At 46.8% G+C, this 15,656-nt stretch overlaps 1 protein-coding gene across 1 annotated transcript; it reads right to left on the bottom strand.

The window, feature by feature from the left end:
• Nucleotides 1-248: 248 nt before the first annotated feature.
• TCP11 (t-complex 11) lies at nt 249-13,576 on the bottom strand. The gene is made up of 9 exons (XM_019738716.2): nt 13,450-13,576; nt 10,740-10,848; nt 8,382-8,502; nt 4,351-4,571; nt 3,561-3,697; nt 3,098-3,315; nt 2,813-2,994; nt 1,301-1,464; nt 249-574 (listed from the first exon to the last, which is right to left on the bottom strand). The coding sequence occupies exons 1-9, from the start codon at nt 13,571-13,573 to the stop codon at nt 342-344; spliced, it is 1,509 nt and encodes a 502-aa protein (XP_019594275.2). The 5' UTR covers nt 13,574-13,576; the 3' UTR covers nt 249-341.
• Between the last annotated feature and the right edge of the window lie 2,080 nt (nt 13,577-15,656).

The raw sequence follows: 15,656 nt of genomic DNA on the forward strand, positions 1-15,656 counted from the left end.
AACGCTAGCACTTGGGTGTCTTGGCTTCTTGGCTTCTCATGTTGAAGGGAACACCTAGCCAGGGGAGGAAAAACTGGGGGCCTCTGGCTTCTTAGCTTGTTGGGGGCTGAGGGCACAGGGCCTGGCCACAGCTCAGCACAGGAACAGTGGTTTTCAGCTCACAAGTTTATTAGTGAATGAATTTGGGCCAGCTGGGTTTACACGCTGGCTCACTCCAGCCCTGGCACTGGGTGCAGGGGGGTGAAAGGCATGCTGCTTGGCTGGTCACTGGTGATGTCACCCCAGCAAAATGATGGGCTGCTTTTCTGGGTCCAAGGTGCCAGGGCTTGGAGCTGGTGCTATCAGAGAGACGCAACTTCTGCTTCCAGTGCCTGGCTTGGGGGGATGAGGGTTTTTAGTATTTCCGTGTAGTAGGGACCAAACACCTGCTGATTGTGATGCTTTAGGTTGACAAACTTCTGGCCCAGTTCGGCCAGTTCTGCTTCGATGAGAGTAAGGCCTCCAGGGAGGTCTAACAGAGATCGCTGCACACCAAGAACCAAACAGCATTTGAGAAACAAATGGATCCGCTGATCTACAGGCAGGAAAGGACAGTGAGACGGGAACAGGCAAACAACTTTCAGGGAGAAATGCTGCCCCTGCATCATCCAAGTTCTAAGTTAACTGAGCTACTCACTAACCTACTCGCTTAGCTGGAGATAAGGAAATCTGTTTTGATTTTTGGGGAAGGGGGCTGCTATCTTGCTCCCAAGGACAAAGCCAAGATCAAAAACTAGTGGGCTAGTAAGTTTTTGATTATTCAAAAGATTACTTAAGTATCCATCAGTTAGATCCTACTGAGTAAGTGACATAACAGGAGCATCTTAGACTGCTGTGGCTGAGGTTAAGAGCAAAGCCAAGTTCACAGCCTCCGTTCCAATGTGGGATGTGGGGAGTCCCTCCTAGGGGACCATATCCTCCAGCATAATTCAGCATTAGTTTCTTGTTGGCAGGGGATGGATCTCACATGTCTCCGACTACAGTCAGAAAATGGCCATGAAGGCCAGGGTTGACTTAACCAGGTTGGTTGGACAGTAGACCACACCTAGAAGTCATGAATTCCTGGGTACAAATTTTCCTTAGAACCACTGAGTCGATCTTTAAAATAGATATTATTTTCAACCCAGCATTTTGAAAAAACTAAAGCCTAAGCAGTGACTTGTGCAATGATCGTGCCTGTCCCTGTTGAACAGTTCAGGCACTGACTTCCAGGGTTGGGCTCTACCTCTCCCCGCAGCACTCACACCCCCAGCCACCTCACCAATGACACTGCGGACACAGTTCTCCTCCTTGGCAATGCTCCGCAGCTGTCCTATCAGGGATGCGGTGTTGTCGCTACTCAGAGCAGCAAGGCCCATGCTCTTGAGGCTTTGATGTATTTCCTGAGACACCTGTTCACTCACGGTCAGCATAGCCTCCTCGGGCCTAGGCCAGGAAGGAGAGGAAGCAGGTACCACCAGGTGGCCCTGGCACAGGCCAAGCCTGGGAAGCTCCACAGCAGCAGCTGTGCCCACCTGCGGGCGTCTCCCAGCCATCTTCCTGCCCTCAGCCCAGCCCTGGGCCACAGCAGAGGTCAGTGGGTAGGTTCAGTGTCTTCCCTCTAACCCTCAAGATATCAACTAATATTTCATATGGTACCAGGTTCTACTTCTTAGTAAACAAGATAAACTAAAGTCAACTCCGGACAAGGGTTTGGTTCTGCTCTCGGATCAACTCAGTATTCTTTAGCTTCATGGAACTTATTTATTTGCAGAGGGTGCCAAAAAAAATGTATACACATTTTAAGAAAGGAAAAAACTATATTAAAATTGTAGTACTCAGTATATACCGGTAACAGAAGATGAATACAAGTCACGTTTGACTTCTGCAATTGCAAGAGGTGATCAACATGATGACCATCAGAGTAATTTTAATACGTTTTTTTCCTTTCTTAAAATGTGTATCCAGGGCCGGCCCGGTGGCTCAGGCGGTTAGAGCTCCATGCTCCTAACTCCGAAGGCTGCCGGTTCAATTCCCACATGGGCCAGTGGGCTCTCAACTACAGGTTGCCAGTTCAATTCCTCGAGTCCCGCAAGGGATGGTGGGCTGTGCCCTCTGCAACTAGCAACGGCAACTGGACCTGGAGCTGAGCTGCGCCCTCTACAACTAAGCCTGAAAGGACAACAACTTGAAGCTGAACCGCACCCTCCACAACAAAGATTGAAAGGACAACGACTTAGAAAAAAAGTCCTGGAAGTACACACTGTTCCCCAATAAAATCTTTTTTAAAAAAATGTGTATCTACTTTTTTGGCACCCTCGGTATACATGTACATACATTTTTAAGACTTTCTTGGACATTTCCCATGGTCATCCGTCCCACTGTCACTAATTCCAGTGACAAGCCTAGCCCCCTGATTCCGCTGCTGTGATGCCCTGCACACAGGGGATGTCAGTCAGTGCCACTGACGGACCGATCAGCTCCGACCTGTACATACGACCAGCCCACTGCGCTGTCCTCCATCAGCTCGGTAACCACTCCCTTGCGGCAAACAAGATCATGAATCATTTTGTAGCAAAGTATCCTCCACGCTACTCTTTTTGGAAGAAAGTTTTATTTTTCTTTGTCACAAGCCTCAAGACCACTTATAGAAAGACACCCACAATCTCTGTGGATGGGTGCAAAGTGCCGTTCTGCGCTTTGTGTGGTACGTAAGCCATCATCCTGCTCTGCCGGGGCCCTCCTACCACGTATCGTGGACTCTAAAGCCAACCAACCAACCTGTGCAGCTCACCTGGAATTAAACTCCTCCATGTGGGCTTTGGCGATGCGTTTCAGCTTATCCACAAACTGAGGCGAGCCGAACAGAACACTGCCAGAGAAACTGCTGGCCACCAGCAAGACGGCAGCCAGGACGGTTAACTGGCGCAGCTGCGACTCCAGCTCCTGCAGCCGGGCTCTGTCCCTCAGCAGGGTCTGAGGAAGCCGGGAAGGACAGGCCGTCAGGAGAGGAGGGCCCTGGTGGCAGCCCTGAGTGCAAAACAACGTGGCGCTCAGATCCCATGCGGGCATGGCCTACCTCAGGGAACTCCTCATTTTCAGGGTCCCAGAGAAGAAGGTTCAGGAAACCCTGGGACAGCACCATGGCAGGGCTGACGGGCTCTGGGTTGTCGGCTGCCTCACTGGGAGACGGGCAGGCCACACTGGAGGAGTCGGGAGCGTCAGGGCCCGCTGGAGGCAGTGTGGTGAGGTCTGCTGCCGCTCGGGTCAGCCATTTGGTGGTGTGGTCGAGGAGGCCTGTGACAGGAAGTGTGTGGGCGCCCTCAGCGTCCGCATCCCTGAGGCTTCTAGGCTAAGGTTCTTCTCTCAATGAACAGATGCTTTGGGGTCGGAGGGGTGTCTCTGTCCTAGCTGTTCCTTCTCCCTCCCGCTACCTGAGGAAGAAACTTGCGCTTCCTTAAGAGATGGAATACTCTCCAGCATCATACAAATCAGACCCAAGGTCAGACCGTCCCTCTCCTACCCTCGAGTTATATACATACTCGGCTGCTTGTTGAGGAGTTCCTGGAATTTAGCCCGTTCATGCTGGATGGAATGTTCCTGCAGGTGGGGCTGAAGGCTCTGGATAGCATAGTTCACCATGTCCATTTTCATCAGGCCCAGAACGTGAAAGATCCCTCTGACATAAGGGAAAACAGAACATTGATACTACGAAAAGGAATCTAGTGAGAAGGGTTCCGACACAAGGAGTCATTAAATCACTGTATCCTAAAAGTGGGAGGGGCTTTAAAACGGACTTAGTCCTGCCTCCTAAATTTACCAAAGAGGACATGTGGCCCAGAGTGAGTGAGTAGCAGAGCTAGGAACAGAAGCCTTTGGACCTGGAAGTCTCTGAGCTAGATCTCTTTCCACATGGTCATTCTGGTGTCTCTTAAGAAAAAGTAGTCAGTGGAAGAAAACACACCAGATCGCTAACAATTCTCTCTGGGAAGTGGGACGACAGGTGGTGCTACTTCTGATCTGATTTCTGGGCCAATCACTTTAACCTCCCCCCCACCCTGCCCCATAGTGTATGAACTACGACAAGAAAACGGGAAATCAATGTTTGGACTCCTTGGGAGAAAAGATTATGTATGCTCACGTTTTATGGTAGGACATTACTCAGGGGGCCAATCAATCTAAAAGGATCATCAAAGAGTCTGGCAAGGCCATCTTTGGAAAAGGAAAGCTAATAGGCCGAGAGAAGGGGGTTAGTCAGGTAGGGCCAGCCAAGATAGGGGCGATCACCCAGGGGAAGAGGCAGGTTTCGGGGGACGGAATCAAGCGTCACACCTCAGTAAGCAAACGGGGTCTGCAACGTTCTCGAGTTTCTGCACGGCTTCGTCCCGAACTGGTGCGCACAGCAGGGTCACCATGTTGAGAATGCGCTTAGAGAGATGAGGGACATGGAGGTCCCCGCGTTCTGCCGCCTGCCTGAGGAGGTCCATGTCCAGAGCGTCCTCGATCTCACTTCTGAGGCGGTTCTGGCGAGGTGACAGCAGGGAGAGCAGGATCTGCCCAGGAAACAAAGTCAGAGGACTTACACTGGGGTTAGAGTCCCAGACTTTCTCTAACGGACAAACGCTCTAGTCGAAGACATCCCAGCCTGTGGCTTTTAAGGATCAAGAAGCTGGGTCCCTAAATTCCCTAGACAGCACTATTTATCTTTGTTTAGGGGCCAATAATAGTCCAAGGCTTTAGGGCATCAATTACGGCAATGATATATTATTGTCTGGGCAGAATGAGATAAAGAGATAAACAAAATCAAGGAGTGTGGTAAAAAGAAATACAAACGGGGGCGGCCGGTTAGCTCAGTGGGTTAGAGCGTGGTGTTCTTAACACGTTGCGTACAGATCACGAGAATCTTCGTTTTTTTCTGAGCCATGCATTAAGGACGGATAACGAGAATTCTCGTTTTTACTGTTGACTCTTTTTACTTTGCATATTTTATTGAATTATTTGTAGAATAATTATTTATAGAATAATTTATTTGTAGAATCTATTATTTATAGAAAAATAATAAATGACATAGAAGCATTTATGCTTTAAAGAGAAGAGTGCATTTTAAAGTAGTTTCTTTTAAAAACCTGCCAGAACAGAGGGGTATGAGGGATTTAAACCCCGCCGTACGCAACGTGTTAACAACAAGTTGCCAGTTCGATCCCCACATGGGCCACTGTGAGCTGCGCCCTCCACAACTAGACTGAAACAACTCCTTGACTTGGAGCTGATGGGTCCTGGAAAAACACACTTAAATTTTTAAAAAGTTAAAAAAAAAACCCACAAACTATAACAAATATAAAATACACACCATGACATGTACTCTTTATTTAGAAAAGCGGGCATTTTTGAGACTTTTACTTCAAAGAGTAAGGATAAAATACGCAAAGGAACTGCTAAAAGTAACTGGAAATAGCCGATTAACCTATGAACAGAGTCTCTCTTCATCTCTGTGCCCCGTAACCTACAGAACATGGTGGGGGGTGAGGGATGGGATTCAATGATCATTTGTTTAATTGAATGGAAAACCGTGTTGTCATAGCGAGATCCCATGTTTAGCTTCTTCTTAAACAAAGTGCAAGGTGCTCCATGTCATCTGTGCAAATGGGAAACCGCGCCAGTCGTCCCTGTGGATCCATGTGTCAGTTCCGGGTCCACCCTTCAGTGCCGACTCGGAAAATGCAGCCGGCCCTTCCTGTAGTTTTGCTTTGCTGGCTGGCACAAAGTTAGGTTTTGTTAGTGTATGCGGACGAGATGCTAAGAGGAAGAGTCCTCCTTCCTGGTTCTGTGTGCTCCTCAGCAAGCTCCTACAGCATTACAGCTCCCCTCTGTTCAAATTACTGTCTGCTTTCTTCTCCTGATTGGACCCTGACTGATACAAAATTGGTACCATGAATGAGGTTTGAACTCAACGGCCATATGTCCACTGGGTCTGATGAGCAGGAAATAGCAAATATTTTAGATACCTTAGAAAGACATGCAAACTGGAGGATGGCAGATAATCCCCACAAGAATTCAGCGAAGCTGCCAGAGCTTCAGGGGTCTGGACCTTGCCAAGCTATTCCCTCCAAGATGAAAGACAAGTTGCTGTACCTCAAACTTCCCACCATGAAAAAAGAAGCACGGTACTTATAAGTCTTTTTGGATTTTCGAGGTAACCTACACCACATTTGTGTTTTGTGGATTAAAAAAGGGCTCTGTAATCAATCTGACAAGTCAAATAACTGAAAGTAATCTCCCAGGTTGATCTGATCATAAATTCCTACCTGGGCAGGTCATGGTGGGTAGTCACGTCCCAGGAATATAGTTTCTGTAGTAAAAGGTTTACCTTTGCCTTAAGCCAGCCCTGTCCATTGTTTCTGTGCATCTAGGATAGTGCACCTCTGAAATGCCAGTCTTATTCAGACCCCTCAAGGGAGCAAATAATCTTGTTAACTATAATCTTCCTTACATTCCCCCCTTAATTCAAAATGTATAAAAGAAACTGCAAAACTGTCATCCTCTGGTGCATTTGAGACCTTGCTCCCCAGCACGGTGTCTGTTTGGCTCAAATAAAATCAGACTCTTACAAAAATTCTCCATAGGTTTGGACGTTCTTATGTGACACTCATTTAGTCACTGATGGGGTTGCCAATTTTAACCTCATGGGGCTCCAGAGCCAAAGAAGGCGCTGAAGCAAGTCCAGGCTGCCAGACGAGCTGCTCTACCACTTGGGACTTATGACCCAGCAGGTTCAATGATACTTGAAGTGTTCACAGCAAGTAAGGATGTGGTACTGAGCCTCTGGCAGGCACTCACAGGGGCATCACAGCACAGAGCGCCAGGACTTTGGAGCAAATCTATGCCCTCTTCTAAAGATAACTATTTGCCTTTGCTCCTAGGCCTTGGCAGGAAGTAAATACCTCATCATAGGACAGTGGTGACCACGTGGTCTGAGCTTCCCATGAGGAGCTGGGTGTTGTCTAACCTCCCGAGCCATCAGATCAGACAGTCCGGGAATTCAAATGTGTGTGGAAGTGTGAGTGTGGGAGCTGAATAGCCAAAGCAGTGGAATGTGACATTTGTCAATTTATCATCTCTTAGCACCAAGTCCATCCATCCTTTCTCTGCTCTGGAAAAATGAAATTTGTTAAATATTTTGCCTTTACCAGATGGTAAATTTTAAGCTTCATCTATAAAGTGCACTATATGCAGTATGACTGCAGTAAACTGCAGTCTGTGCAGTTTTCTATGCTGCCTAACAAACTACCGTAAACTTAGATGCTTAAAACAGCATATACATTTATTATCTCACAGCGTCTGTGGGTCAGGGGTCCAGGCACAGCTTAACTGGGTGCTCTGTTCAGGGTCTCACAAGGCTCTAATCAAGATGTCGGCTGGGCTGCATTCTCATTTGGAAGCTTGCCTGGGGAAGAATCTGTTACCAAGCTCGTTCAAATTGTTGGCTGAATTCATTTCCTTACAGCTATATGCTTGAGGGCCCCAGCTTCTTACTGGCCGTTGGCTGGGTGCTGGTCCTAGAGGCCGCCTGCATTTCCTGGCCACATGGCCCTCTCCAGAGGCAGTTCACAACGTACCTGTTTGCTTCTTCAAGGCCAGCAGGAGAATGTCTCTCTCCAGTCTGCTACGACAGTCTTACACAACAAAATGAGAGATCCCAGCACCTCTGCCATATTCTACTGGTTAGAGGCCAGTTACAGATCTCATCCTCACTCGAGGAGAGAGAGGAGAGAGAGGAGAGAGGATTATACAAGGGTGTGAATCACTAGGGGTTACCTGAGGGTGTGTGCACCACGTACTAGAAAAACACCACAAAAGGCAAGAGCGTTTCTTTTGGGTTCTGGAATGCTCACTTGGCAGGTTCCTGTAGCATGCGTGGCTTTGCCAGCTGCCAGCTCCTGCAGCCTGAGTGGCGTCTCCAGTGCCAGGCGGCTGCAGCAGGGGCTGGTACCCTAGCACCCAGTGCCTGCCGTGTGTGGTGGTCAGCAACTTCCCCTGGCACAGCTGTGCCCTCTCCAATGAGTCCTGGGGTGTTCTATGTCAGCCCTAGGGGTACGGTGGACCCTCCTTTTATCTGATCTTCCCGTGTTCTTTAGAGTTCTCTTTGCTTCTTACTGGCCCAAAGCCCTCATTTCTCCAATTCCCTGTTATAATGATTTTTATATGAAAACTCCCTTGTTGAAATTACTGTGTGATTTTTGTCGACTGATTAGATTATGACGGATTCACGGACCACGCTCTTAGGATTTGCGAGCCACTGACATTCAAATGAGCTGGGGCTGTCCAGGAACTTCACATGTACAAATGGAAGGTTAGTTGCTCACCTCTTTCATTTCTTTCAGAAGCTCAAGAGCACAGCTGAAGTCAGGGGGAGTAGCTGATAGTTGCTGTTTAAGATGATCCCAAAAGGCATCGTGCATTTTCTCCTTGACCTTGCCTTCCAGACTGTACAAGGGTTAAATAAACAAATTACTTGTTCTATCCAAAAATGGCTCTAAGACATTATCTCCTAAGCCCCAGATAAGCGTTTGTATGATAAAAGACCATTACGCTGACAGGGAAAGGCCAGGAACTATGTTTGGACTGCAACAGAGTTCAACAGCAGGGGTCAGACTGGGCTGTCCAGGGCATCTGCAAAACCTCTCAGAAGGGCTCTCGCGGTTCTAGAACAGCCCTCTCTCTGCAGTAGGAAGAACCCCGAAGAGAGGTCAGGCTGAGCTGTAGCACTGGTTTTGCATTTAGCCTAGATAACATGTGACTCCGTTTCCGTGTATGTACACATATAGCAATGAACTAAATGATCTTTCATTTTCTTATAGTCTTAAACTCTAGGAAAGGATTTTCCTTCTTTGATAATACCTGAATACCCACAGATATTTCCAAATCAGCAGGTCTAAAATTGAATTCATTATCGTCTCCCTCCAAACTTGTTCCTCCTATATTTCCAGCCTCATGTAGCCAGTCGTGGAAGCCAGAAAGATCGGTCTTTTTTTTCCCTTAGAAAGACAGAAGAAACAAAGGCAATTCAATTGAGAAAGGACAGTCTTTTCAACAAATGGTGCTGAAACAACTGCACATCGACGTGCGAAAATATGAATCTAGACACAGACCTTCCACCTTCCACGAATGGATCATAGACAAGTGACCTCAAACTCTACTTGGACCTTTTTCCAGAGATAAACTTTGCCTTACCTTCCTTGAAAACCCAGCTCTCAATAGTACTATTTCCCCTGCTCGTTTGTCCCTCCCCCATTTCCTCGACCTACTCCCCAACCCAACTCCTTCACCACCAGCTCGTTAGCAGAAGCTCACTCTCCCTTTCGTTTTTTCTCCTCTCCTGCCAGCAGTGAGAGTGGTGCTAGGTGATCTGGATTTTGGTGGAAACCTGTTCCCAGAACTGTGCTTGGCACAGACACCTGTTGGCACCAGGCAAGGGCAAATCAGAGCACGCAGACCAGGCGGCAGCTTGTGACAGGGAATGGCACTTTAGTGACAGATTCCCTGAAGTTGCCAAATAACAAACGCATTTAAGGAAGCCGACTAATCAACAGCTGCCATTATTTATTCTGGCATTTATTCTGGTGGGAAATTAGAACTGTTTTAAAATGTAAACGCTGACAGTGAATTTACCCACTTACCTGCTAATAAGCCAACAGAGCCATTTAATTCATACTTACTGAACGGTTCCTATTTATTTATTGCAATGTCAATAACTAAGAAGAACTAAGAAGAATCAAAATAAAGCTTGATGGGGGTGGGGGAGTATTATTTGTCAACAGGGTTCTGATCCTAATTCATAAATTAAGCTAATTATGAAGCCAGGAAAAAAAAAAGAGTTGAAAATACCACTATTAGAAAATTAACCTTTTTATCTGTGCCTATTTAATCTGTGATCACTTGAAAGAGTCACTGGTACGAGCCATGGGTAAGCAGCTAATAAAATGACCCCAAAGAGCTGTAATTCCTGGTACTCACAGCCTGGTATAATCCCGTCCCCTGGAGTGTGGGCTAGGTTTAGTGACTCCCTTCTAGGGGACAGAATGTGGCAGGGGCATAGGATATCACTTCTGAGGTTAGATAACAAGACTGTGGTTTCCATCAGAGGCACTGGCTCTCACACTCTCATGCCCCTGCTCGGAGCGAGGGCAGCCAGCTGCCACGTTGTGAGCTGCCCTATGGAATGGTCCAGGCGGCCAAGACTGAAGGAGGCCCTGCCAACAGTCAACAGACTGACTGCAACCTCAGGAAAGACCTTGAGCCAGAGGCACACTGTTAGTTAAACCAGGCCCATATTTCTGACCCACAGAAACTGAGATAATGAACGTCGTCATTTTGGCTGCTAAGTTTTGGGGTAATTTGTTACGCAGCAATAGCTAGCTACTCCAGGCCACTTCCTCCATAGCTGTCAGAAAAGATCGGAAATCCACCCTGTCCCAAAGTGAACATTCCAACAATAATTGCTTGGTTAAATAACATTTATTCACTGGAAAATAATTTACTGGTTAAATAACATTTGCTTCTTGTCCCTCTGATACTAATAATTATAACTGATTCCTCTTCTGTTTAAGTTGTTGAGACCTCTTAAGGCTTATATTCAAACATTGATTGTATTGTTACATAAAAATGCTTTAAGTCTGGTCAGAAGCCTTTAAATAAAATGGGAAAATGAGGAGAGTGTATACCTGCTTGGAGGTAAAACTTCTTCCATGTGAAAATCATGATTCATCCCAACCTCACTGCTGAGCTTGGAAGCGTCATTATCTGTATCTATCAGACCTGTGACAGAAAGAACGGACAGTGGACAACGGTGAACCCACACGAGTCTGAATTTCTATTTTATTCAGAGATTCACTCCACTGAGGAGGCCCCAAATTTGGATTCAAACTGATCTTACACAAACTCACTCAACCATTCTAGTCCTTTCCATTTTGTGAACTCTAGGCCCCGTGACTGGGCCCCTCAGAGGAGTCCAGCATGGGAGGTAAGGGAGGCCAGAGGAGTTATTTTATAATAAACAGAAAGTGAAACCAATTAAAACCTTTCTCTTACAAAGTAAAAAGAATAATTAAGCAGCAAAGAAACAATAATTTGCTTACAAACATAAACATGAATTATGATAAACATGTATTATAATTCCACACTTCTCTTCCTGCCTCTGATAAAATTAAATTCTCCACAGGGACAGTACTGAATGGCGCTAATGTCATTTGGTCTTCTAAAACAGTAGTTCTTAGATTTAAGATTTCACAGACTAATTCAATTTCCAAAAAGTGAGCAACTGACAATAACTCGCCAACTTTTTGTTTGGCCAAGTATGGACAGTGAAACAAGCAAATTAAAAAAAAAAATCAAATCTACCACCACCAAAACCATCATTTCATAAAAGAAAGGATAATGTAACCTCCAAAAGAGCAGAAAGGGAATACTGTCAGAATGAAGTGTAATCTTTTAAATGGAATCAATTTAGCTTTAGGAAAAGCTCATTACAACATCTTTATTTCATTTTACTAAATAGATTACCAAGAGTTTTGTCACAAACCAGATTTGGGAACCACTGTTCTAAATTCTTGGTAAAGACCTCGCGATAGATTGTATTCTCATATAATAAGCAGATATGGTAGTTGTAATGATTATTTGGTATATAAAACTAAGTTGCACACAATTAATCATGTTTTCTCACACTCTTTCAATGAAGCTTTATAATTTGTTCACAGAAAAGTGTTTGGCTCCAAGATGTGTGGCAGATATAAATTAACTAAGATTGGCCATAACTTGGTAATTGTTCAAGCTGGGTGATTAAGTGGGGGTTCATTATACTAGCCTCCCAACTTTTGTAAATGTTTAAGTTTTCCATTAGTAAAAAGATTTAATAATGGAAAATTTATCATAAAAAAAGAGGTTACATAGGAGAATGCCTTTGTTCTTAGAAGATACATGATGAAGTTTTTCGAGGTAAAGTCATGACTTTAACTTAGTTTCGGTGAAAGGAAAAAAAATAGAGAGAAAGCGCGTGCAATGAGTCCCTGCTTAGGCAAACATAAAGGTGAATTGAACCTTAAGTGGATAGTTGAAGTTCCCTTTACTTTGCAGCCTCTCTGAAGTTTTAGTTCCAGCCAAAATTACAAAACACAGTCAAATATGCAAATAGACTTACCACTAATTCAAAATGAGAACCAAAAAAAAATCTTCAGAGACTGATCTATAGCAGCTCACTGAAGAACTGAAGGAAATATTATACACTTTCCAATGACAACAGAGGTCACACAGCTTGCTTTGACAAGACTGTTCTGTTGCTAACGAGAACACTAAGCAATTCCAACAGCTGTAAATTTCAGGAAAGGTGAGAGCTCAAAGAGAATTTAGAGATAAAATGCAACTAAGGTAGGTTTTAAAAATCCAGATCCCAAGGACAAAGACATTTTCAAGATAGTATAGTAATTTAACAAGTCAACCCAGTATATAAAATTTCAAATTTATTTTTTTTAAAGAGGAATTTGTTATTCACTTTACTGAAAGTTGTTTTACCTATGGATTCATTTAAATAGCCACTTCAATTGCTTAAATTGTGTTTGCAAAAAAAGTGACTTTCACCCCGCCTCACGTTCGTATCTGCAGAATACTTATTCCCAGTCGGGATTACCAAGCACCCAATTTGCGCTTTAGTACCAGTCTGTTAACCAGCAGCGACCCCACGTGGCTACAAGAGAAATGAATATAATTCAACTTGGTAGCATGGCCTTGAAGTCAATTTTCTCATTTCAATCTTCAAGAGCTTAACTCATGTTTTTGCATGTGGCTAGGTCTTCAGATTGATGACTGCTTAGACTCTCTGGAGATTATTACAAGAGAAATGCGAGATGCATTTCCCATCGAGCGGCCCTGGCGTCGCCGGCGGGGGTGCGCGTGGAGTGGGCCTGGTGGCCTGCGCGCTGCCGTCCTGCCCCTCCGGGCAGGATGCGTCCCAGTGAGATCAGACCAACCGAAGTGACCTTGTGCCCCAATAGGAACATAAAAAACATCCACTCTCGTATAAGAGCTAAGGAATATGAACCCCAAGAGAACACAGTTCCTATCTGGGATCTTTTGGGTTGTTTAAAATCAACCCCAGGTGTCTGCCATTTTCCACCTACAAATTCGAAATAGAACAAAGATGGCTTTGAAATGACTCAGCCTCAAGTCTTGCCATATTTCAAGTAATCGCACTTGGGTCACTACTTGCTCCAGAACCGAAGACCCTGTGGTCAATAGAGAGCCTAGAGACCAGGGTGGGAGAAGGGCAAACCAAAGGAGAGGAATGGTGAAGAGAGAACTGGGGGCACTTAGCGGCTCCTTCCGACCTAATCCACACTAAGCACCCCGGAGAGGCGACAGGGCCGCCGGGGATGGACCTACGGGGAGGGTGGTCCTCGGGGCTGCTCTGGTCCTCCTGGGTCGGTCTTGGTGTTTCGGGCTTACAGGACCCGCTCTCTGCATCGTCAGGGTCCTTCCGGGGCACGTTCTCCTCGACGCCCAGCATTTTGCTGACGGGACCTGGGGGTGGGGAGAAATGGCACGCTGTTGGTGTCCAGGCAGGAGGCTCTCCAACTGTCAAGGGCTGCTGAGGCCCCGCCAGTCGCACCCGATCTGGACAAACCAAAAGAGGGCAGCTTCGGGGTCCCTCAGGGGACAGTCGGGCAAAGGAACCTGGAGAACCAGGGACGCGGGATCAGAGTGAGGTCCGAGCGTTGGACGCGCAACGAGGAAACTGAGGCCAAAGGGGCTGCGGCGCAGTATGGGCGCTGCCCGAGCTGGACACGGCCCTTCCTCCATTGCCAGGCGACCTCCTCGCCCCAAACGCCCTCCCCAGGCGCTCAGGCTCCGAGCCTCTCACCTCCTCCCTGGCAAGTGGACCCCCTACTCTGGAGAGGGCTGGGCGGCTGCGCAGCCTGGAGGCTCGGGCCGTACCACCGCGGCGGGGCGGCGGGGACGCGCGGCCGGGAGGGTCGGGACGGTGGCGCGCAGGCGACCAGGCCCACTCCACGCGCACCCCCGCCGGCGACGCCAGGGGAGCTCGATGGGAGAGTCCAGGATTTGAAAACAAACCTCTGTGCGTCTCCCGGGGCAACGGGGTGGGGTCACGTGCAGGCCCAGCATCCGTGGCCGCCTGGGATGGTCGTCGTGGGCACGAACCAGGCCTCTGGTTACATGGGCGTTGGGGCCCGTCCCTGCCTGACATCTCCCGCTCTTCCCCGACGACAAAGATCACCTGGAACTACTTAGGAAGGGAAGGAGCAATATGTTTTGTTTCTCCTTAGCCTGTTTCTATAGACTGAGAAGCACAGAACCACAACCCAGAAGGGTTGTTTCTTTAGCACATCCTTGGCACATTGTGAGAGAAGGACCGTGCTCCCATTCTACAGGTGTGGAAACTGAGAAACCTCTGTTCTCCTGTGTGCTGTTGATCAGCAGAGGCCTGCGGGCTGGGAGGCAGTGTAGGCTCTTCCCACTGAATTCCTGGCCTAGGGTTCATCTGTGACCTGGGGCTGATGGAGCTAACTGGCTCCAGGTCACTGGCCTTTCTTGCTTCTGGTTCTGCTCTGTTGCCCCTGAGTGGTGTTTGGACCTGGAGTGAACCCTCCCTCCCTTCCAGTCCCTGCTCTTTGGGGAGAAAAATGGAAAGGAAGTTTCCATTCCACACTCTCCCATCCTTCTTTATTACTCTGCCTCGATTTCTTACCACAGAAGCTTACTTTTTTAAAACATAAATAAAACAAAAGATGAAAATATTGCCTGTAAGAAACCAAGTTCTCATTATAACCCTTGCCTTGTTAGTGTGGAATGTGGATTTTTCTTGCACAACTTGTGCATTTTGAAGGGGGAAAATGAAGAGGCCCAAGAACGTTTCTGCTTGAGAAAGTCGACTCAGCTCTGAGGACCAGGAAGATATGAGGGAAACAGCCTGGTAAAGTTACTGTTTAGCCAGAGAGTATCTCAGAACAATCCATACTAAACCTGCCCCTTCCTCCTCCTCACCCTTTCCTGGTATTTCCCTCAGGGATCTCAGCATGAAGCAGGGGTACGTTCCCCACAACCCAGGAGAAGGTGGAGGAACTTGTATGGCTTCAGCAAGGAGTTGAATGAAAATATGATTCTTCATTTTTCCATAGAGAGATATATCGGCTAGGTTGTTGATTTCTCTTTAAAAAAAAAAAAAAAAAATCCAGAATTTTGTTTGGGCATTTTTATTTTTGAGAGAAATTTTCCAGAACGACACCAGTTCTTTTCCCCACAAAAATGGCATTGCCATAAAGCTCTCCCTGCTGATGCCTGAAATGACTCCAGCAGTTTATTTATATACATTATGCAGCCTCTTTAAGTGTCCTTTTAAAACCCAAATTCCCTGGAACAGGCAGTGGGAAGAAATAGCGTGGGAGCACATGGGGGGGGGGGGGGGGACTGAAGCCAGAAGAGGAGTAATAGATGGAGTAGGAGAGAAAGACAGAATTAGCGTTTTCCCAGGGGCAGCCCAGGGGCAACATCTCGTGATCTTTATCATTAATGTATCAGAACTAACTAGGCGAAGTTACAAGTCGAGGGGAATAGAAAGATGATGCGAGAGA

The sequence above is a fragment of the Rhinolophus sinicus genome, linkage group LG05 (assembly GCF_036562045.2).
Source record: "Rhinolophus sinicus isolate RSC01 linkage group LG05, ASM3656204v1, whole genome shotgun sequence".
Taxonomy (NCBI): domain Eukaryota; kingdom Metazoa; phylum Chordata; class Mammalia; order Chiroptera; family Rhinolophidae; genus Rhinolophus; species Rhinolophus sinicus.

What these genes read in the sequence shown, in the direction of transcription:
- TCP11 (XM_019738716.2), bottom strand. Translation starts at nt 13,573, where the DNA reads ATGCTGGGCGTCGAGGAGAACGTGCCCCGGAAGGACCCTGACGATGCA. An exon ending in TTCTGAAAGAAATGAAAGAG is followed by an intron (nt 4,572 to 8,381) that starts GTGAGCAACTAA and finishes TTTCCTGGGCAG; the next exon opens with ATCCTGCTCTCCCTGCTGTC. An exon ending in CTGTGTCCGCAGTGTCATTG is followed by an intron (nt 575 to 1,300) that starts GTGAGGTGGCTG and finishes TCCTGCCTGTAG; the next exon opens with ATCAGCGGATCCATTTGTTT.